The 25,296-nt window shown below is 39.7% G+C and overlaps 1 protein-coding gene across 5 annotated transcripts in view; it reads right to left on the reverse strand.

The window, feature by feature from the left end:
• Positions 1-891: 891 nt before the first annotated feature.
• LOC115566233 (leucine-rich repeat and fibronectin type-III domain-containing protein 2) overlaps positions 892-25,296 on the reverse strand; it is a 165,272-nt gene continuing 140,867 nt past the window's right edge. For all 5 annotated transcript variants that reach the window (XM_030392013.1, XM_030392009.1, XM_030392011.1 and 2 more), the window contains 2 exons: positions 10,772-12,171; positions 892-6,218 (listed from right to left, as the gene is read on the reverse strand). In XM_030392013.1, the coding sequence (XP_030247873.1) occupies positions 5,228-6,218; positions 10,772-12,150 (2,370 nt within the window). In that variant the 5' untranslated portion in view covers positions 12,151-12,171 and the 3' untranslated portion in view covers positions 892-5,227. The remainder of the gene's footprint in view (positions 6,219-10,771; positions 12,172-25,296) is intronic.

Here is a 25,296-nt window from a genome sequence, read left to right on the forward strand (position 1 = left end):
TCCATTGCGTTCCAGACATGCACACCAGTGTCAAAACAGCCAGGAGGCCATATGTTGAAACCATTTTTTTTTTTTCATTCGAGACAAACATTCTTCTTATTGTTTAAATTGATACACTGGCTTGTCATCAGTTCAACCGTCACAGAGGGAAACAGACAAGAACATTGTCAATCTATTAAAAGGTACATTTTTGCAAGGGCATACAGTATACTGTCATTTCAAAAGCGTTTGCACATCAAGAAAATTGAGATTCTCTCACCTGCTCACACAAAGAAGCTGAGAAGATGATTCAAACACTGCTGAAGGCAGTTTACTTTCTTATACAAATGATTTCACACGTTTAACATGTATTTTTGGTGTGCATATTATCCTTGATTTGTATCTGTATCGTGCCAGCTGAACATCTTGTAACAAGCTTCCTACATTCAACATCCAGAGGTCACGTCCCTCCTGAGCCTCCAGCAGGCACATATCGCTGTCTTATCACGCAATGCTTGGCCCTTGTGGAGATTATATTTACTCTGTGCTGCCGTAAGCACCTTTCCTGACAGATTATATGAATTAAGGCCTTATTATGGGCTCTGGCCAGGAGCTGCATGTACCGGTGATTTGTAATAAGGGCAGCGCTGAGGTGAGTCAGCAGCGACTGGCCTGATTACAGCAGCTGGACCTCAGGAGGAAAACCCTTGGCTCATCTACAGTAAACATAGACAACAAGGGAGGAGGGACACTCCATTAGCTACTCAATGCTTTGTGTGTAGGAACAGTAACATAAGACTTTAAGCTCAGAAGGATGAAGGCCAAAATGTAATTAGTAATGTTATCCAAGGCACGCGAAGTAATGAGTGTATCAGTGAGATGCTTCAAGAAGAAAAAACACAGAGGAGCCAGTTTGGTTCATAGGAATTAATCAATATTTTATATTCTTTTGTAGCAAAATTTATTCACACAGAAAGAGTTTTAATTTTGTTTCTTGTTTTTTTCCTAGAACCTCAGGTGAGAATCATGACTATGTCGAGTCAAGTACACACTTAAATTGTATTCTTAGTTAGCAGCATGGAATAGGATGCTACATGACGTCGCAAGACAGACAGGAAAGCAAGTTAAAGGGTCAGTTCAATCAAATGACAAAAAGCATTTTCTCATATACTGTCCCTCTTATAGTACAGCATCTATCCATGCAGACATTTTTGGTTTAATTCATGCAGGTTTTTAGGATAAACATACAGAAATCTGCATCCACTCAGTAGAATGGAGATGCATGGAATTTTGGTTTTGTTGCTCAAAGTTTCAGCGAAACAATTTTCTGTGTGTGATAACTGTGGTGAGGTTTCACAATAGGTCCTAAGAGTCCTAGGGCCTAGGGCTAGGCAATATTTTGATATTGTATTGGTACTGCATTATCGGGATAAGAGACTATACGTTGTCTTTTGGAAATGATTATCCTGTGTTCTGTTATAAGTGTTTTCTTTTCCAAGTAAAATGATGACATTTTCTGAACTAAGTAGACTGTTGTACTTGTTTTAATACTTTTACCTTTACCCATTTAGACGTTATATCCACTTTACTGAAGGCTATTATAAATCTCCTGTGTTAATATTATGTGTAAATCCCAATAGTCATCCATACAATATCGTCACAATATCGGTATTGGAGTATAAGGTCAAAAATATTGTAATACTTGATTTGTCGTCAGGTCTCAGCATTTATGAGATTTAAAAATATTGAGATATATATTGTGTATTAAAATATAACCTAAACATAGTGGGATATTATTTTAGGGCCGCATTGCCTGGTCCTAAAATTGAGGATGTGTCCTGTAAAGAATATGTCATTTGGCGCTAATTTATGGAAAAATAGAGTTAATGGAGTTGAGCTAGTTGTGCTAAGTTTATAAAAAGGTTGCTGATTTTCAGATGAATTCCCTGCTCTATTTTTAATTCAAGTCAATATTCAAATGTTTTTACATAACATTACTCTCCATGTTGAATTGTATGTTATACATTAGACATATTTCCTACTTTTGCACGCTCAGCTGAGCACTGACTAAAAGGCTCTCAGTACATCATCATTTACAAATTGCAGACCTTTAATTAGTGCCAAATTACAGAGGAGTTTCTGAGAAACTTTCTATGAATTTGCAGTGACATGTCACTTCATTTCTCTCAATTATGCAAAACTATGCCTAGTTTTGAGGATTTTATGGATGTCTCCACTCCCATTATGCGAGTGGATGATAAAATCCCCAATCCCATACATGTAACCTGTAAGGAATCGTAATCATTAATGTTATTATCATTATCATTCTTATTGTGGTTTCTGGACCTCCGTTAAGAGAATCAGTTTAAGGTTTGTTTTTGACTAGTGCATCAAATACAATGGGTGACAGAATGTGTTGGTCTGTCTCAATCATTTCTGACATATCTACCCTATGTGTAGCTGGGCACATGGCTATATAAGTCATATACAGTATATACAGTTTCACAAAAAAAGCAATTTCCTAAAGCAGCTTAATTTTCCTAAATTAAACAGGACTAAACAGGGCATTTGTTAGCGATTTTTTTTAACAGCGGGTTATTACACATGTTGTATTTACTACAGCAGGACGGTGTACCACGGACCTATCCAACTGAACTCAACTCAAGGGCTGAATGCAGCCCTTTACAAACTGTATTCTGGCCCTTCAATACTTATATTAGTTGGCCAATTGGCTTATTTATTAGTTATGTTTGTTGTTAATCATAAAAATACTCTTATTTCATAACATTTTAAATAACAGAGGGGATTTAGGAGAGTCAAACTGACAACCTACTAAAAGTGAAGAGGCAATAAAAAGTGCATTGTTTTTCTTAAAAAGTAGTTAAATAAGCCTGCTGTACTATATGTTGGATCTAGTTAAGATACTCCATATAGTACACTTGTTTTGGTCACGGTAGTGAAGGACCACATCTCCTGTTTGTGTGTCTGAAAAACAATAGAGCTCTGTGTCTCAGAGCACTAAGATATATTAAAGGCTCATGTGCAGTACAATCTTCTAAGTAGGATCAATTCATTGTTGGTTTAGATGTTTTCATGGAATTTGCTGACAATGACAAAATATATAATATCACTAGACTTACGTACTTAATCATAGTTTGATTATTTGCCATATTGCCCACAAAAAATGAACACACACAAAGATACTGAAGATATAGCTGCTATGGTATGGATGGTGGTTTCATCCCCATTGTAATGTGAGAGAGGTAGAAATATCATAAAAGGGAACCTCAAAACCTGAGCAAATTAATCCAAGTCTGTCTGCATGGTTGTCAACCACAAAATGTAAGTCAGAAAATATATTTTTATGTAATTTGATTGAACTGACCCCTGAAAAACCCGCCAGTCCTCCTCTTCCTGTAGCATCATATAAAATCCTGTTTCAGTAAGCCAACTAACAATGACCAAGTTGGTACACCACAGTAAAGCACCTTCTCACTGTTTGCTTCACATGAAAATAATAATACTACTGCACGATTTCCCCCCTTTACATTCTCACCTGGTTATTGTACAAAAAAAATGCCAATATACAGAACGGTACACCGAGGGAAAAAACATAAAAAAAAAAATGATGACAACCCCACATCTTGAAATGCAGCAGAGGTCCACAAGATACTGAGAAAGGCAAGTGTGTAGGGATGTCTCGATTGATCATAGGCAGAAATCTGAAAAACCATTAATTCACAGTATCTTACTGCAATGTACAGCTCTTCGTGAACATGACTGAAAGATAAATGGGTCCTTTGATGAGTCGAGCCAAATAATACATAAACCAACAAGGCTCTCTAGCATGCAATCTGCTGTTATAGATTTCCAGAGTTTTCAGCTGTTTGGCCCTTAAAAAGTGATTTTCCTACCATTCTCTCCTCTTAATGTCACCTCTTAAGAAGCGTAATGACCTTTATCAAGTTAATAAACCTCAATTTTGTCTAATTCCACCATTTAACCTGGCTAAATGAGTAATTGTATTCCTCTTTCATTTGTGTTACCAAAGGAGAATAGCAGCTGAATAATACACCCTGCTGTAGGTTTAGGCAAATGATTAAGCGGGGTTGATAGATTTCAAAGACTACTTCCGTCTGACGACTGTAATTTTTGCTGATAGCATCTGAAACCAAACCCTGAGGCAAACACTTTGTTTCCATCAATGGCCTTTTAGCCTACAGGGACCACTGTCACCAGAGTTAACCAATGAAGAGTGCATCAGAGCAATTAAAAAGACATTTTGTCACAGCAGAAATTCAACCTGAGCTATAATTAATCAGCTGGAGACTAAATCATCCTTTGAAGCATTTGCAGATATTGTGTTTCGAGCTGTTTTTGATCCATCTTGTGCATTTGACTTTTGTTCCATTTCCATTTGCTTTATTTCATAAATAACCTCATATGATACATAACCTGAGGTAGAAACACAAGGCTGGCTTGCTGTGGTTCAGTGTTGCCAATATCTAGTGCATGGGGATATACTTTTATTTGGAATAAGCCATGTTTTCAATTTGTGATTGATTGAAATGTCACTGAAAGCACTGTTGAACTAAATAAAATTGCTGCATGTTGAGCTGTTTTTTGATTGCTGACAAATACAACCTCATGAAAGAGCTTTGCCTCTGCCTGCTGATGGAGCACCTCAAATAATAAATAGTAAAAATGATAGAAAAACCCAGATGAAAATAAAAATGACTTTATTTTAATTTTCTATTCACTCCTCTGGTCCTTCTCTCTACTGTTGCAGTAGTCCCATTTCACACTGAGGGTCCAAGACATTGTGAAGCGGAAACAGTTCACCACAATTGAGGCAAATCCTCTGAGCGTTCAGTTCTTGTGATAAAGACGTAGTAAATCCACTCTGAATGAATTTTTCATCTTTTTCTCTCAGACACAATCTCACGTGCCCGGTGGTTACGGAGTTATTCCATCTGCACAATCCAAGATTCCATGTTGTTTTGAATCGGGAACATTATTTCATACACAGTTAAGACACTGTCAGAGATTAGAGATCATGGCCAGGAATCTATCGACTTGAGTGTCTTTTCTTACATAATTACTTAGACAGTATTCACATGGATGAACGTCATGCAATACCCAAAGGCAGGCTCCCACATGAGTATGCCTGTCTATGCACTCATGTTCCCTTTTTTTCTGATAAAGATTCACTGTTTAGCCATGGACCTCACAGTCAGAGCAACTGCACTCAAACTGTGCTTTCCATCACCCACTCAGCGCTCTCAAAAGTGGGCTTCTCGTCCTCACTGTCATCGTACTGCAACAGCATGCCGTTCACAGACAGACTGCGCTTTGTCCAGATGTTACTAATCCTGCGAGGGTGGTTGCTGCGACGCTGTGCTGCCCCCACATGACCCATGTCAAACGAGTGGCTCCTCTTGGGCTTACCCTCCTGGGGCAGGCCTAGGAGACGGCCCAGCATGGTGGTGGACTCAGCCCTCCCGAGCAGGGGTTCTTTATCCGAAGTGGGTACCGTTGCCACTGCCATCATGGCATTGGAGGTGTTGGGTGGGCCAGAAGCCCCTTGGTTGTCCCTTGCTACTCCACGCAGCTCAAGTGAGGTAAAGGCCCCTAAAAGGTGGTCCAGATTTTGCCGCGCTTTGGCACCGTGCCCATGCCTCCTGAACTTGCTGCTGGGCAGGGTGCTGCATTCACTGCCCTGCACACTGTAGTGGTCGCCAGCACCCCTCCCTGTTTGGCTGTCTAGTGAGTTAGAAGAGGATGAGGATGAAGAGAGACTGCTCTGGAGGGAGCCACACTTGAACTCTACCATTTCCTCACGCATCACCACCACGGTGGATTTGACTTGTGGTGGGACACCATTGAACCTGTTCAACCCCCCATTGGTCTGCGAGTATGTGTTGCTCACGTTGGGTAATTTATTAGTCTGGATGCCACTGGTCACCTTGTACCGCACCATCAGGATGATTATGAACACCAGGAGAGTGGCCACAATGATGCCACCAATGACCAGGATCATAGTGCCTCCCAGGAAGCCACTGTGAAGAGACTGACACTGTGGGTAGTCCTCTGTTGTGATGAACTGGACACAGCCGACAATGTTGGTGGCAGTGAGGGTGGTGGCCGTGTCATCCCAGATGGCCAGGACACACAGGTCGTATTGCATCCCTGGGACAAGATTTGTGACTACAAAGGCTCTGTTAATCATGGGAATCATCCTGAAAACATACAGAGAGACAGAGAGACGCAGCATTAAAAATACAGACTTCTTGAGATCTAAACAAAAGTCAAAATAAACCACGCTAAGTGGCTATTTGTATGCACAGAATAATTCAGAAAGTTTACATCATTGGTCTTAGTATATCCCATTTGATATGCATGACGCAATAGTAAAGAGATAAGAATTCAGTGATCATTTTTGCTCAGTGTGATTTATTTACTTTCCATTTAACTTGCATATTTTTTTCAGCTCACTCTATTATCATTCCACATGTTTGAATATGACTTTGAATGTGATTAACTAAGCCTCTCTTATGACTGAAATTATAGTTCAATGCTGCAGTAGTTCATCAAGATGTATCACCAGTCAACAAAATGTTGCAGGAACCTTTGTGTTGTAACTTTAAGTAGGTTTATGTTATCCAATCTGACCATCCAACCAACCAGTGGACATGGGTGAAAACATAAATTCCTTTGTGGAGGTAAAATATAACTAAGATAACAACTTCTGATCAATCTATATAAATTTCAGGCTTAAACTAGCGATTGTGGGCTAGCTGTGTCCTTTCCTGTTGAAGCAGCGCAGACTTCTGGTCAAAGCCATGCATTCAGCATATGAATATGAGTATCAATGCTGGCAACTCAAACAAATGCTGCCATTACATTTTTAAACTTCACACAAGGTCATTCATAAAATATTAATAATAACTCAATCATTGTTGCAGCTGTTGCAGCTGTTGTACTGTAGACTGTCTGTGTCGTGAAATTAACTCTACTGACCACATCTCATTAAATCAGAATGGAACATCCCTGAGATGTCATATGATTTTTGTCCATTGCTCATGTTCAGTGCCAACGCATGAATATGCGCACTGTATGTTGTGAAACGGAAAGTCAGAGAGTATATTTCTTTTTAACCATGCATTTCCACATTTTGCATCTTGCAGATGTGATAGTTCATTTCTGAATAAGTGCACAACTGACACTTCAAACAGGGACAGGATACACATGGCAAGTAAAAAAAAAGCAAGTAGATACATACATAGATAGATATACCGTGCCTATAAAAAGTATTAAACCCACTTTTCCCCTTTTATTGCTTTTATGAATGAATTCTACTTTTTGTCAAAAAAATTACAAAAGAAAAATCTTTAGTGTCAAAGTGAAAACAGATTACTGCAAAGAAATGTCAATTGATTCAAAATATATAATGTAAAATAAGCGATAATGAGAAGCATGAGTATTCACCCCAGAATTAATGAAATGGGGATCACCTATGTGCAGTGAATTAGTCACAAGTGATTGTAGCATAAAGAAACCTATGTCTGAAAGGTCCATTCACTCATAATCAGCATTCCTGGCTACAATTACATCATGAACACGGAATATCACTCCAAGCAACTCCCTGAAAAAGTTATTTAAAAGTATAATTGGATGGATGGATAAAACATATTTTAAGCTACTGAACATCCCTCAGAGCTCAGTTAAATCTATCATGAAGAAATGGATGGACAATGGCGCATGTGTCAATCTGCCAAGAGCAGGCCGTCCTCACAAACTGAATGATCATGCTGGAAGGAGACTAGTGAAGGAGGCCACCAAGACAACTATGAATACTCTGAAAGAGTTAAAAGCTTCAGCAGCTGAGATGAGAGAGACTCTGCATACAACAACTGTTGCCGGGTTCTTCAACTGTCAAAGCTTTATGGGAGAGAGGTAAAGAGAAAGCCACTGTTGAAGAAAGCTCATTAACTCTTGACTGGAGTTCACCCAAAGGCATGTGGGGGACTGAATAGGGTCAACTGGAAGAAAGTTATTTGGTCTGATGAGATCAAAATTGAGCTTAATAGCCCTCAGACTAGATACTATGTTTGGCAGACACCAAACACTGCACATCACCACAAACACACCATCTCCACCCTGAAGCATGATGGTAGCAGCATCATGCTGTGGGGATGCTTCCCAGCATCAAGACAATGACCCAAAGCATACAGGAAAAGCTACACAGACATGGTTTAAAGACAACAAGGTGAATGTTCTGGAGTCAAAGCCCTCACCTCAATCCAACGGTCCAGATGTGCAACCCTTTCTGAGACCTATCCACACAGACTCAGTGCTGTGATTGCGGTTAAAGGAGCACCTACTCAATACTGACTTGAAAGGGGCGAATACTAATGCCATCATGTATTATATATTTTGAATTTACATAATTTTGTAGTAATCTGTTTTCATTTTGACAGTAAAGAGTTTTATTTTTGTAATATTTTTGTCAAAAATCCAAATTATATTGACCATGATTCCATTAATAAAAGCAATAAAAGTGGAACACATGCATGGGGTGAATACTTTTTATCGGCACTGTATATATAAAGTATCATTTATATCATTAATTCCCAATCTGGGATACTAGCAGGGGATGCCTCTGAAATTGTGTGGCAGAGAGGCAGAAGTTTAATTAGAGAGCCAAAGGTAATTAAAAAAATGAATGCATACATTGAAACGTATAACCGGGCCTGAAATCACTGCTACAGTATCTATACACAATTAAGCTATAAAACATGTACCGCACACATATGTGTAGAAAATGTCCCTTAAAGACCCTTAACCATATTTGTATCTATAAATAGATACTTCAATCATTCATCCATTGTTGGCTTGCTGTTCTCGTAGAGTCATGCATCCTTAGCTTTGATCTCTCTAAAGCGCCTCAACCACATAGCCCAGACACCAGTGGGGCTACAGTCCATTATGCATCCTTAATTGCCTTTTTCCATAACTAGGAAGAAGCTGCGTTGCCTCACATGTTTGAGAGAAGTCATGCAATTTTTTTCCTCCCCCATGTGGCCCTGATTGATTTTTAATCATGCCATTGCTTGAGTGCGGGCAGTGCCCCGGGAAACTGTGTCAGCCAACTAGAGGAGCGCAGTAGGTGTGCATGTGCAGGAAATAAAGTCATATCAATATTAATTCAAAAACAGTAAGTGGCCTATCCGTGCTCGTTATCTTTTGCTCCCAGCTTCTAATTTGTCTTGTGACATGCACGTGGATTGCACACATTCATATGAGCACAAAAATCTGGTGCTTCAGGTCATTTTTCTACTGCATATAAACTAAACAGTGTGTCCATTCATTATAAAGTAACAAAGAATTTAAAGCATCAATTCATAAACCAGAACAATTTGAAGGTGATCACTCATGGGCAGGAAAGTGAGGTCAAACTGAGAAAATTACAAATCACTATTCTGAGGATGAGGAAGCATCCAACCAAACAAGAAAATAACAAAACAGTCAGAACTGAAAATGTGCATGTTTTTAGGCCCCAAACTGGCTCTCAAGATAATTAAATGTAATGACTGTTATCTATGATTCTTGACTGATAACAGTATCACAAATGCATTTAAAATGATCCCCACTCAGGGAAATAATCTTGCTGCTGCAAATCAATGAATAAAAAGGGAAAAAGTAGTTTATAAAGCACAGAGCAGAGTGGTTATGTTTGCAATTTTATAGAAATTATAATAATAATAATGCATTATTAAGAAATGTGCAGGAGTCATCCAACGTTTTCATCAATGGAAAAAAAGGCTATTGAAAATGCATATTGTTCTCTTTTCTCTGGCATGAAAAACTGGCTCAGCTGTGTATAAGCAGGACCATCAGATAAACACCTTATTATTTAATTCCCAGGGATGGTGAGATGCATTAATACTGTTTGAACAAAGTAATATCTTTCTTCATTACCGTGGTACAGTTTAATCTCAGTTCAATACGCTCAGTTGATAACCTGGACTTTTTGCCTTTCTGTATTCAGTCGATTATTCTTTCATTAAACAGCTCTTGCTGGAATGCACAGCAGCTACAGGGAAATTGTGTAGGGCCATGGCGCAGAATAAATTACTGGGTTAGGTGTGTTGGGATTCAACATCAGCTGTCACTGTGTTAGGAGAAGCATTAGACTGACAGAAAACTGCTTTAACTGCTGATTACAAGCCACTTTACCAATTTTCACTGAAAAAGCTTGTCTCTTTTCTGTATTTTCCAGCTTAGTCATCTTTTTGAATGTCACTACTTTCACTGTCTCATTTGACACAGGAAATTGATTTTACAGAGCCCAAAGATTTCTAGCTGTAGTCTCCAAGCTTACACTTTATGGACTTGAGGAGCTTATGAAGGATACATTAAAATGAGGGTCTCTAATCCTTTTTCTTTTTGGAATTCTAATTAATGGTTCAGGGCAAGGATTTCATTTTGAGTTTCACTTTTCTTAAAAAAAACATGCACTAGCTGTTCATTCATTTGGTGAAAGCAATTGTCAATTTAAGGAAAAAGAAAATGTCAAGACGGATTAAGCAAATATAAAAAGTTGATATCTCATCGACACTCGAAGAAAATGATTTTGTATTCACCCAACAAACAATCAGCAATCGACACAAGAAGCTGAGAATCTCGTATTCAGTTGTTAAAGATTATACCTCAGGCCTAATTTACCACTTCGACCAGAAAGAACTCAGCCCCTACTTGGCTTTAATCAAGATTCATTAACTATTCTTACCTGTAAATGAGGACCTCATCATCAGAACAATTGTACTGAAGCTGATACATTTTGACCTTTGGGGTTGATTTGCTAACAGTCCACTTGACTAGAGCCGAGACAGCAGTCACCTCTGATACAGACACCACCTTCTCTGGAAGAGGTTTAGGCTCTCTCTCTTTACTGATCTTGGTAGAGCTAGTAATGTCCGATAGCCCTGACTTGGACTGCGTAGTACGGTTTGTACCATTACTCAGATGAGGGAGTTGAATAATTGACAGCTCAATGGAGGCTGTAGACTCCCCAGCAGCATTGGCAGCTATGCAAGTAAAGGTCCCATAATCCTTAGATGTGGTGATTGTAATGTCCAGGGTGCCATTTTCATACACTGTTGCACGGGAGGAGTTGCTGATCAAACGGTCATCAGGAGCAACCCAATGCACAGTTGGCATCGGATCACCAACTGCTTTGCAGCGCAGGCTAGCCGTCTGGCCTTCTAGCACTAGTAACTTGTGAGTGTGTTGCGTAATTAGAGGGGGCTCACAAACAAATTCCTCCTCACGAACAGACCAAAAGTAGCGCCCCTTTAGACTAGCAGGAGAAGCGCAGGTTTCCATATCATCCTCACGCTCCAGCCTACGAAGCCAAAGTACTTCACAGTTGCAGTGCAATGGGTTTCCACCAAAGCTTAGAGAGAGCGGAGGTGCATAAGGAGTGGCCATCACTACAGTGCTCTGAGAGCGTGCAAAGATGGGGTCTGGCGGGAGCTTCTGGAGACGATTGGAGGTAAGGTCCAAGCGGGCCAGTTTATCCAGATCTGTAAAAGTCCCTTCGGCAATAAAGGAAATTAGGTTATGATCCAGACTCATCTGATGGAGGTTAACCATCTTGCGGATGGCTTCCCAAGGCACACTGCGTAAGTTGTTATATGACAAATCCAGATCCTCCAGTGTCAGTTGCAAGTCGTCAAAGCTTGCTTTGGAGATCTGATTCAGCTGATTGTTGTTGAGGATCAGGTGTTGAAGGTTGATCAGCCCTCGGAGGTCATCTGGTCCCAGCTCTGTCAACCGATTACTGTCGAGGTGCAGGGATCTCAGGGTCTCTAGGTCAATGAAGGAGAAAGGCTGGATGGCGCTGATGGTGTTACGAGACAAGGTGAGATCCACCAGACCTGTCATATTGGCAAAGTCCTGAGTGGTGATCTTGAGGATGAAGTTGCCGCCCAGCCGGAGCTCCACAGTTCGCCGGTCGATGTCTGATGGGACAAAGAGCAGACCTTTTGAGGGGCACAGAGTCCCCAGAGACTCTGAGAGGTTCTGACAGACACAGTATTTGGGACATGCATGGACCATCGTAACTGCGGTTCCCAGAAGCAGGAGACTGATGACCACTTTGTCCATGTTAGTTCATACAAAGGGGACCTGTTGAAACAAAAGAGAACAAGGATCAGTTTGAATTTGACATGATGATCAGCTGAGACACAGTTTTACTGCTGTACATATTTATGGTTTCCTACAACAAACAATGTTTGGTTGCAGAAAGCTGCATGATAATTTCAATCTTAACGGCTAGTTTATTTGTTATTCTACAACACAGGGCTGTAAACACAATGCAATTTGCAGTACTGTACATTTATGAGGAGTCCTTAAGGAAACCAGCTGCTCTGTTGTCTTTGATCAGCAAAGATTGATTTGATTTGATTTGATTTGGTGGTATGGCAGCAGACTTCTGCCGGACAGCAGCAGGGTGAACAGACTGCGGCTTGGGTGGGTGTTGCCCTTAAGTATCCTTTGGGCTCTATGCAGTAATCTCATTTATGAGTTATCACTAACACTCAGTAGATGGTTACATGTGATGATGATGTTTTTGGGCAGTTTTATCAGCCACTGCAGAGCCCTCCTGTCCTGGGCTGTTCCAGGATGCCAGTTTGTGATGTGTTTGGTGTCTAATAATAACAACATTAAAAGAAGATAACCCTCTCATTCAGTGATAGTTTCATATACTTATCCACAGAACATAACAAAACAGCCGCAGTGATATGTGTGTAGCAGCAGCGATAAATCCAGGTCAGATCAAATTAAATTCCACCATGGTCTTTGGGCCATGTAGGCAAAAATTGCTCACTTGATGAGATGGACTGATTGTCGTCCTTGAGGATTTTTTCACATTAATATTCTCCATTATAACATTCATATGAAGGTCTTTTGCAATGCAAGGAAGGTGTGAGAAATCTTATGAGGATTCTCTGAATGAAGGTCGGGATTAAACAGTGCTAAGAAGCTATTTTTAATGATGTACATGCTTATACAGTAAGCTGTCTTTAGAGATATACTGTTGTGCATGCAATGGAAACTAGTTCAAATGTAGGCCACATGCATGTTTATTTAGTGAACAATGGAGTTCTTCAGAATGCTGCATCATCTTGCCAGTGTAGATTGTAAAAAGTGGTGATTATAATTAGAGATGCACCGATCAGGATTTTTGGGGCCGATCACCGATCACCAAAAGTAGTATCTGCCGATCCCGATATTGCCGATCACCGATCACAGTGTCAAATCCATAAATTCTTCTATATTGTTGTCTTGTTTAACTTTCATATATTTAATTAATGATTCTTCTTACACAACATTGACATTGTATTATTAAGTATAAAAATTAGGAGATGAGAAAGTATCATGAATTGACCACCGTTTTATTGCAGGCTGAGGCAATGTGCAATATTTCACACTCTAGAGACTCTTAGAGACAACTTGGACTCAGCTTACATAGAGTAACTGTAGCTTACTAGTGGGAATGCATGCAGTCAGGGTGGGAATTTTGTCATTTTAGGGGCAAGTCCATTTGGCCTGCACTTTTTTTTTCAGGGGCACCAAGGCAACATGACAGGGCACAAAGGCCACTGAGTAAAATGTGTTGATTTACCTTTCAGACTGATACCATAACATCCTAATTTATAATAAGACATGGATTATGTATTAAAACATTTCTTTTAATACCAAATCAAGTTAAAGTTACATTAGAAAGTAGTTTTTGTTAAGTAGGGTTAGGGTGAGGTGATTTTTGTGACACCACACTGAATATTAGTGTTACTGAATATTTCTCCCCAATAGAAATTCCCCCAAATTATGGCAAAGCACATTTTTTCCAAACAATAAAAATTGTAGAATAACCAGCAGGAGACCACTGATGTGTGGAGTGATTGTGGTGACACTACACTCTGAATAATAGTGAAGTTATTGAATTTTTTCTAGTTTCTCTTTTCGGTGTTGCACTTTGTAGACGGTCCCTGCGCCCTCGTCTCACAGCTGGCTGACCATACAGACCAGAGTTAATGTCCAGACGCTCGTTTAGATGAAAATACGGTTGTAGCTCGTTGTCTTCCTTACTACGGTAGAAAAGAGCCGTCGTTTGTGTTTTAACAAGGTTTCACTTATGAGTTATTGATCCGGAAAGTTCGAATCTGTGAATATATTTCCAACTTTACCGGACTAAATCATACCACATAAGTCAGTTACGTATCATGTCAAAACGGGCTGCGCTCGCTTTCGCACCTGTGCTGTAAGTTTCGTTCTTGTGTTTTGAGACGCTGCTGCTGTTTGAGAGGCTTTCACGTGAGATCATCGTGATGATGAGACTCCACCTGCGCGAACCGCGGACTCACTGAAGTTACTGTGAGTGACTACTGTGCACTCAGGTGGCTGTAATTAAAGGCAAGCTCGCTACGCTGACCGGGCCAGGGGCACAGAGGCCACTGTGGCCGTACGATGAGTTTTTTTTTCACGGGGCATCAAGGCCAAAGTGCGGGGCAACAGCAGCCATGGCCACCGTGAAATTCCCACCCTGCATGCAGTCAATGCACTGTCTCTATATTGAAACGTCATCTGATCGGCCTAATGTGATCTTTTTTGAGAACTCCGATCAAAACCGATAGGGACATTATCGGCCGATTGCGATCGGTTGCCGATCGATCGGTGCATCTCTAATTATAATCCTGGTCAGTGTCTTCTTTCTCATGGCTACCCTTTTGTCGTATTTATTCATTTTCCTTATCATGTCTGCACTGTTTTAGCAAATGTTAATGTGGTTTGGAAAAAAAAAAAATATTCCACAAGCCACAGGTGTGAGACTCATCAGAGCTGGCTGACGAATTCAGCACGCATCTGTGAACGTCTTAACAACCCTCACACCTGGCTGACTCCTCCAAATGGATGGCCACACTTGGCTTCATCCAATGAGTTTCTGATTCCCCCAGACATTTGTATCATTAATTCCTAAAACACTCAAAAACTAAAAATCAATTTCAATCGTTTTTTTCTTTGTTTCTTTACATCAGCAACATTTATCAATGGAAAGCTCTGCCCTCTAGTCAATTTTGGTTGTCAGTAGCAACAAGGGGAGGGACAGTTGTCATTTTTTTGTGTTAACCACACATTCACTGTCATTCATAAGTGTGGTATGCTGCACAAGGACTCATTATATTTGATACCCCGCAACACCCCTTGATGTGTAGACTCTGCTTTTGAACAAGTCATAATTACAGGAGGCAATATGCATAAATCACCTCTCTCTTTATTGATACCAGTTTGTAATTACATCATGAAGTGTCACTGCACCTGGACTGTGTGTTGTATGGAGATAATTAGAAAGAAATGCAAGGTAAGGAAAAGGAAAGTCATTCATGGAGAATGCGATAAGCATTAAAATGAAGAAATGAATCCATAACAACAAAATATTTGACATTTTTACAAACGTTATGTTCAAAAGATTAGGTATATTTCTGATGGGACCAAATGGAATGGATGTTTGACACTATCCCATTTTCTAGCCTGTTAATACCACATATGGTATATTTTACTGCCTACAAATTTTAAAACAATGCATTTTTCCACTCTATTGGAAATAAGTCTATATCGCGCTGGTGAGCAATCTTTTGTGATTTAAGTCAACTGTCCTTTTATAGCATTCAACATTTGGGGTGACCCATTGTGCTATTGATGTACTGATTTTAGCTTCAAATGTTTCTGAGCAGCCCTTTATATTAGAGTTCAATCAATGCTGCAGAAAATGTTGTGAAAGTCTGTTAAAAAGATGTTTATTTTAGCCAAATAATTGCGGACTTGATGCATACTGTTCTGACCCTGTCAGCACTAATCCCTGCATGGCCTCACGGTGAGAGCTGTCAGCGATGACAGACTGTCAAAGATACTCTCATGGATTTATTTTAATGGATAGCATCAGGAAACAACTGCTGAAAAGCCTTTTTTTTATCATATCTTGATCTTCCTGTACCCTGTGTAGGGACAATGGTAGTAGGTAAGCACTTTCAAAAAATGGGGGAAATATACAAAACTTGCAGAAATGCACACAGAGCTGACTGGACGTAGTGGTAAAGTTCAGTGTATTTTCCAATCCAATGAAAAAATCATTAAGGCGTGTGTCATTTGTGAGTACTATTGTGGTTACTGGGCAGAGAAACCAGGTGAGGAGAGGCAGAGGTGACCTTTTACGGATAGAAGAGGTTCAGTCACAAAGAGATGAGAGCCATGAATGATGTTTAATGTCTGTGTCCATTTACTGGTGGCCTTTACCAAGGCTGCAATACCATCTACAATTCAATGTTAGGGACAAAGAAGCTGAAATACCGACAGGCACACGTTCAGTGCATTAGTGCATTAGTGCGGATGACATATAGAAGTGTGAAATTCATTATAAACTTATTTGAATGCTTGTGACCCTCTGGCTCTTAGTCATTACTGTGCCTGCCATCATCTTTGCTGTGGACAATCCAATAAGCCTACTTGGCTTTTCATTTCACATGTGGAAATTACATGTGGCATGTAATGCATAAGTACAATCTCCATAAGTTATTTTTAAAAATCTATGTATATTTAAGATTAAACTCCACATATTACTTGTTGTGGTATCTGTGAATCACAACAATGAAGAAGAATTTTTATTTGTCAGACATGAAACACAGCTGAAATGTGTCCTGTGCATTTACACATACAAACTAGGAGCAGTGGGCTACTATGTCAGCGCCCGGGGAGCACGGTGTCTTGCCCAAGGGCACCTTGGCAGTAACCTAGGAAGTGGACTGACACCTCTTCAGCTACCAGTCCTCTTCCATATTGTGGTCTGTAGCTGGACTTGAACCGGCCACCCTTCAGTCCCCAAGCCAAGTCTCTACTGACTGAGCTGGGACATTTGCGAAACACCTCAGCCGATAAGCAAATCTCCAGTAATAGTTCAGCAAATGTAACTAGGCCCGGCAGGCCTGTAAGCTGTAAAGCTTTCTCCACATGTTGAAGCAGTGAGCACAGGGCTCTAGGTAGGACAATACTTAGCATTTAAAGGGTTTTATGTCTTTTGTTATCACCTTTACAAGAGCTGCAAACATTTGCTTCAAAGCCTATCTAGCATACTACTGACATTAATCACATCAACACAGCATAGGTTCAGGAACATGAATGGGGAGTGAAGCCATGCCAATTGTCAGCTCTATGACTGAATTGCATCTCTTCTTAATCTGCCACCCCAAGGTCACTAATAGACACACCTTGATTAGAAATGGTTTTTGTTACTGCTCTCATTGATACTCATATGTTCAGTTCAGTTCCTTAGCAATACTCTTATCAGTTCTTTTTCATTGATTGCTTTTAAAAAAATACAATATTTGGAAAACAATTAATTAAAAAATAACCGTATTGTGTCTAGAGCAAAAATAGTAATGTTTACAACAGCAAAAGTTAGTTTAAACCTAAAATCTCAGTAAAATAAATTATATTCTTGACATAAAAAATACTGAAATAAATAAGAAAGATGTCAGTCTGCTGATTTTGACTTATACCATACCCTCAGACATTACATTTGAATTCATGTGTGTTAAACAAAGAAACACAATTATAAACAACAGTCAGCAGCAGTCACCCTCCCTCTGGTTTGTCTCAGCAAGAATACAAGACAAACTGTGCTCGTGTAAACCACAGCGGCAGTAAATGAGAGACACCACTTGCAAATGGGCCTGAATAACTCCAGGTTTCGGTATCTGTCCCTAACCGTGGTCCCATCCAAACCTTGACCTGTGACTAATAAGTAATTGACAGAATTGTGTTTTGCATTGTAACTATTGCAGCATTTTTCTCTAAAAACCAGAAAGGTTTCTGTTTCAAAAACTTTTTCAAATCAAAATAAATAATAAAAAGGCTTGTCAGAGCTATTGTGGCAATAGTCAATAATAAGTGAAGATCTCAGGGGATGCATCAAGTAACATTAGTTTTTATTAGCATGTAAGGAAAATACAAACACTGAACCTGCTGTTTGTAAATGCATTGTTCTAGTTCTTTTTTCAGCACATTCCATTCATTTTTAAATAATGCTGTTGAATAATAGAGTTGATTTTAGACTTTCTCCACACAGTACACCTTGAAAAGAAATGCAAATGAACTCAAGTTGAACTAATGTGTTTTTTCTCCATTTTGGCAGCAACTTTGTTTATATGCATCCATTGCTTTTATTGTTTTGTACTTCCCTCTGCAGAGCCTGTCCCAAAACGAATGCTAGACATCCTGTGCTGACTGCGAAATGGCACATTTCTTCCGCTTTCATGCTCTCAAAAAAAAAAAAGAGCTGTTGCTGCGTCTATGAATGTTAAAGGACATCACTTTCTCAGCAGAACAGGGATTTTCTTTTTCAGAGAACAACTCATAATGTATTTAGAAAAACACATATAAAAGCTTTTAACAATTAGTGATTAGCTGAATCATTTGTTGGGGTGTCAGTATAAATCAGTTGTGCTGGCATCAAACCAGCAGCACTACAAACAATGTATTTAGAATTCAGATCTATGCTTTTAATGCTAAACAATAACTGAGAAAATTAAAGCATGCCTGTGTGGAAAGTGTCATACCTTCACTTGCCTATGCAGCAATTGTAATATATTCCACATATTTTTACATATTATTATATAATAGTTCGTAATGCGTTAGTAATGTGTTCCTGGGAGGAAAAAAAAGTTATTAATCTACCTACCTATTTCTTTAAAAGCTTTATGATACAAAATGATTCCAGACCGTTTAGGTATTCTCAGGTACATCATATTCATACTGCCAATCAGTAGTTGTAAGCCTTTCAGTCTTTTATAGTAAGTACTAAGCAACATAGAGAAACTCTAGATTACGCTGATCAATTATTCTATGTACATTTCCTGAAAGGGAAGGTGTATTTATGGAACTGATTTCCCGTCAGTAGAAAATATATCTTATTGACTGATGATGGGTATTGATTGGTCATCTGCTCTGAGTCGAGATTGTCAGGTCAGCTTGCGAAATTGATTCTAGATGGACTGCATCCTGACCAGTATGTAGAAGACATGTTGTGGATTAACAAAAAAAAAAAAACAGCAAACAACAAAAAACAGACAAAAAAAAAATATTATATGAAACAGAAAGTGAGCATTAATAATCAAGCTGGATACAAAAAAACAAAACAAAAAACAAAACATCATTAAGGGCTAAAAACTAAAGTACAAACCAGAGTGACAGGAGGAACATAGGCAGCAAACTCAGGTAAGACACAAGGAGAAAAAACAGGGCCGGGAACACACATGAAAACACAGATGAACCGACAAAGAGTGAGGGAGAATATACAGACTCCAGTCAATGCAGTATTGAGATGCCTAACTTCCAACCTCCAGGCGTTCCAGGTGTTGCGCCAAAACAAACAACTTGGCTGATTGTAACAAAATGAGGTCTCTTTGACAAGTGTACACAGGGTGAACTCTCAGCTGTGCAGCCTCCTTGCATTGATAAACAAAGTCAAGAAGGGAAATGACATCATTATTGACCTACATTTATCTTATTGCACTTTTTACACTTGAATATTCCATTCACTCGCCTAATACAAATACTGTCATCCTAGCCCCTCCCCATGGTTGTGTCAACTGTTGTGTGACGTCAGACAACTGCTACCTCATGATGGGAGTAGATGGATTTTGCCCTGGGTTCACAACTTTGAGTGGCGTTCCATTGTACTTTTTTCATATAGGAGTTTTGAGTTGTCTGGACAGCAGCATTAATTACAGAGGGAAGACTAGTAAGAGTAAGGTGAAACTAAAAACGGCAGTCAATTAGCTCTTATTGTATACTTTACATTTGATTCTTCTTACTTGTATATCAATGCTTTCATTTATTGCATCCTGTTTTTAGTGTAATGACTATGTAACAATGTTTTTAAAGATAGTTTATGATCAATATTATGATTATTATGTGCTGATAACTTCCTCAAGTCTCAGGCAACCAGCAGAGACTTACAGAGTTACAACATACTTAGTTTGCACATAGACTATAGACTTAATTACTCAAATGAGGCTTTTCAAATAGGTACTGCCGAGGAGCAGCCTACTGTAGCTGCCAAATGTGTATTAGTCTACAGTACTAGGACAAGTAAAATCAGCAGCGCTGGCTCGCATCATGCAGCTGAAGCTCGTTACGCAAAAAAACCCTGAATAAAATAATTCTCTATTCATCAATACATATTACTAAATCTTTGAATGTATCAATATAAATAGGTATTGGGGATTCCAGACAGTTGTAAAACTTAAACAAATAGTTTCAAGGAGGGTTAGCATGGACACCTATTTTAGTAGAAACCAACAATCAAATTATGAATCAGAAAATGTGTATAATATGTCTCCTTCAATATTAGTGCAAGCTATAGACTAGCTGTCTTCCTGCTTTCACTCTTAAGGCTGCTTGGTTCATATTCAACAGACAGACGTGAGAGTTGTACCCATCCACTCATCTAACCCCCGGGAAGAATAGAAAAAAGGAAGGAAAAAAGAGTAAATACATTTCACAAACTTTTGACTTATTCCTGAGCCTCAGAGCACATAAGACTATCCTCAGCAGAATAACAACCATCTTCATTATTTGTCTATATACCTTAAAAAAAACCCTACATTTCAGATAAGATGAATGTTCCTGTGTATCGTGCAACTACAAACTGCATGTGACACAAGAGGTGAAAGATGTCACCTCGTCTCCAGAAATCAATCACTTTTTTTTCTTTTTTCTACACCTTAGGCAAGTTATAGCTTTTGACCCAGATCATGGTCTATTTAATCTAGAAGTGGCATATTAAAGAAACCATTGATAACATGATTCAATTCTGTATTACTTTATCATGCAGGACCAGTATAAGAACTTGAGAATGCAAAAAACAAAAAGAAAGACAGGCAGGTGTGGCAGAGAGATACTGAGAGTTTGTCAAAAACAAGGTGTGTTTAGGGAGTGGGAGTTTGTTGAACAAGGGTAACCTTCACATGAACATACCCGCACAGCTGTGTTGCCATCTGTTCGGACCTACAGTGGCTATTAGTACACTTGGATATTTGCCTCAGAGAGAGGGAGGCGGTCATTCTGATGGCTTCAAAATCTTCTCTTCAGTCAGTCCATGGCTTGATTGTGAAACTGCCATGCTGTGGAGCCATATGAATTGCTACGTCTACATCTAGGTTTTTCAAATATCCTCCTCCTGGAACAGTGAGGACAGCCCCAGTCCTCCTAACTCAGACCCTCCTGACTGAGCTCTTTGCCACGGTGATATTTGCAGTTGTCAGCTGTGTTCAGTGGTGTAATCTTCCAACACACAGAAAGGAGCGAGGGAGGGAGGGAGGGAGGAAAGGAGGGAGGGGAGACTCCTGTTGTCTACTAAACAACATTGAGTGAGCAGTGAGCAGAGAGAGCTGGACTCACTTGCCTCACATCTTTTCTCTTTCTTCTGCTGCGCTTTGATAAAATGTGTCACAGGATGACAGCTTGGTAAACCTGACTGCCGTGTACAAACCACTGATGTCACGTTGCATCATTTGTGGTTGCTGACGCTCAAAACTGTGACAGCAGTTGTCTCTCACTGCTGTTCAGAGCACCCAGCACGTATAAATTTGCCTCGTGCAGGCCTCAAACTGACAGAATAACGGCTCTTTTCCTTTCATACCCTGAAATCTACAATCTGGCATCTTTAGGAAATTACATGTGAAAATAAATGCGAGTGCAGAATCGCTCACGAGGTGTTCCAACTGCATCCTGCGTAACGTGGAAAATCTTGACAAAAGATGGAGATTATCAGAGGAGAAAATGGAAGCAGCGCATCGTGGCTGAAACCCTGACGCTTCCCTGGATGATAACCAAAGTAATCTCTCTGTTCAATCACATGCAGCCACACACACATTGTACAAAGTCGTCTGTGTCTGCTGGATAAGAAAGGACCACCTGAATGGGTCTAACTTTCTAGAACAGTGACAGTCAGCTATTGACATCAACCAGCTGTGAGCCTGTCATGCTGCTAACTTTCTCTGAAAAGACTCTGGGAAATAGAGGCAGACTCTTATCAGAATATCTGTGGACAAGTTCTTGAACAGACTTAGGATAAGAATAGAAGGTTTGCGAGCGGTGGTCAAACTAAAAAGGAGTTTAGGGATAGAGAACCGATAACTTTGAGGCTACTCACATAAACTGATGTTACTGTAACTGAAATCTTTACCAGATGCTTTCTGGCTTGTATACAGGCAGGTAAATCGTGAAGAGTTTTGTCAAAACACAAACCTACTTTTTAACCTCCTTCATGTTGGACAACTGCTGTCTGTCTATTAGTGTGTAATCTATTGAGAGAAACCAAAATCAGTAACAAAAATAAGAATGCTTGGACAGTAAAGCTAACGAGGAAGCTTTTAACCAGACTGCACGGAAGATCCAATCATCACTGTTTCACTGATCCAGTATCCGACCAAGTATGACGTATGGTCACAATGTCCCCTTCTGTTCCTGAGTTATGGTGTTGAATAATGGTGAGATAAATTGTTTTGCAGAACACTATTTTGTCACAATGCAGCTGTCCTATTAGATATACAAATGTAATCACCTCATCATTTTATCCACTTAGACATTTGTGTGAAATGTTGGCCTAATTCATTCTCAAATTATGGCGAACATCTAATTTCACCATTAGGAGGACAATAAGATGAAAAAAATCAAGAGCAAGAGCAATTTCTGAAGGGGACATCAAAGGTGCCACCAAAAGTACTGTTGTATGAGAAACCACAGGTGGCTGCTATTCAACTACACTGGAGAACTGGAAGCTAAATAACTTCAGGGTTGGATCAGCATGTTCGTAGATGCAGCTGCCAGATAGCCTAGCATTATTGTGGCCGCACCGATTCACAGGATTCAACTGTGAGGTAATGGATGGAACAAAGTGCATGCGGTCTGGTTGTAACTGTACATGCTTTTATTCTGTTGAGTGGTAGAAGTGAATAAAAAAAAAAAAAAAAGTCAGACACATCTTTTAACTTTAGCAAAGGAGTTACTTACTCGAGACACCACCACCTCCACCCTCCCACAGACTGCTACACTGACTGCTACATCACATTGACTGCTAATGCAGAGTGTGCGGTGTTGGTAGGCAGTGGACCAGACCAAGGACGGAATTTTGATTTCAGAGGTGGGGGGGACACAAGTATTTTTAATAAAACTCTAACTCTTTCAGTTCACTGTGTTTTCTAGTAGTTCTTCTAGCTTTCTATTGCTACTTTTAAGTTTGCTGTTCCCTTTTTTGGTTTGACTGGTTGTGAAGCATGTAGGAAAACATTATCACCCAATTCTGTGTTTCACCTTGTTAGTCAACTTCACTCCAACTCAGTACCACCAATTTTACACTTATTTTTGGAATATATGGTAAACAGACCTCATTTTATAGAGCAAAAAAACCTTAGTTTTATAATTCTCATTAGTTTGGATGTATAAAAATGTTTTTGTAATCCGAGGTTTTACTGTATTTTTCCCTAAATCTTTCATTGTTGGTGTTTTTTTTAAACAGTTGCAGCCATTGTTGTGGCTCTACAGTTATAATAATAATAATAATAATAATAATAATAATGATGATGATAATAATAATAATAATAATAATAATAATAATAATAATAATAATAATAGATGTTATTTACAAGCACTTTCAATAAAACTCAAAGACACTTTACAAGATTATTGAGAGCTTTGTAATTGATGAGGAGGATCTTGAAGTGGTTATGCTGCTTTGTTGGGAGCCAGTGAAGGTGTTGCAGGATGGCTGTAATGCATTTCTTTGAGTACCGTAAATTACCAAATAATGGGCGGGTTTCAATTAACTGCAGGATCCCTTTAAACGCCAGGTGCAGGTGTATATTTTGATACATAACGGCCGCTTCCAAATAAATGCCTAGTCTAATTTATTTATTTTTTTCATTCAAGGAAGAAGACGTGACCACTGACACTGCATGTTTTTCTTCTTCGCCTTTTCATGTATTGTGCTTGCTTTCTGTCAGTCAGTATCACAATGATGATCGCCATGGCTCCCGTGCAGCAAAAAAAAAAAAAAAGTATGACTTGAAATTTAAACTTTCTGTCATAAAATATGCAGAGGAAAACTCGGGAGAAGCAGCCGCTAGACATTTCTCTGTCGACCCCAAGAGAGTGAGAGATTGGCGAGAAAATCAAACTGAGCTTCAGCGTCTGTCCGAGGAGGACAGTAACAGGACCAGGCTGCCTGCTGGAGGGAGGAAGAAGGCTAGCGAGGAGCCTGAGATAAACATGCGGGGATGAGTTATCAGCAAACGGGCACGCCACGAGAGAGTGTCCCGCAAAATGATCAGGGCGATGGCGAAACAAATGCACGCCACCATGAGTGACAGCAGAGATGAGTAGTTTCCTCCGCCGCAACAACTTCACTTGCAGAAGACGCACAACTATTGAATTAAACACCTGTCCCAAATAAACGCCTGGTCTGTTAAGTGATTGAAACAAATAAACGCCACGGCTATTATTTGGTAATTTACCTGGCTGCACCTAATTACCAAACACACATACACACACACGCAATCACGCACGCACATACGCACATGGACACCGATTCAAACATTAATGTAAATGAAACCTCTGATATTACAATCCTTCTAGCGGACGTGACCCAGGCAGAACAGACGCCCAACTTACAGTGGCAGATTAATAAGGACTCCTGGGCAACTAGCAGACCGGTGTGCAAGCAAGATGGAGTGACAGCGGGGACAGCCAATCACACAAGAAACGGCAGAGCCAATCGGGGAGCTTGTGGGCGGGTCTAAACTCAGGGAAACAGGCTTCAGCTTGAGCGGCCATTTTCCGCTTGGACCTAGTGCTTGACGTGTCTTTTTGGACGGTAAAAACTGCATATGATACTAGAAAAAAATTAAAAACTGCAGGGGACCAAAACAGTCTTTTGAAAAAGTGCAGGGGACATGTCCCCTGTGTCCCCCCCAAAATGTATGTCCGTGGACCAGACCACTGTCAGGCCTATGAAAAATGTGAGGAGACAAGTAAACTTTAAGGTTTAGGATAAGTAAGACTGATGCACAAAGCTAAGATGCTTGTGAAAAGTGGAAAAAAAAACTCACTTTGCTGAATGTTTTATGTGGTTTAGACGAAAAGATGAAGTCAATATTAAATTTTTGTTTCAGAGTGAAGTCACTGAGGTCATCTCAT

Source organism: Sparus aurata, chromosome 16 (assembly GCF_900880675.1).
Source record: "Sparus aurata chromosome 16, fSpaAur1.1, whole genome shotgun sequence".
Classification (NCBI taxonomy): domain Eukaryota; kingdom Metazoa; phylum Chordata; class Actinopteri; order Spariformes; family Sparidae; genus Sparus; species Sparus aurata.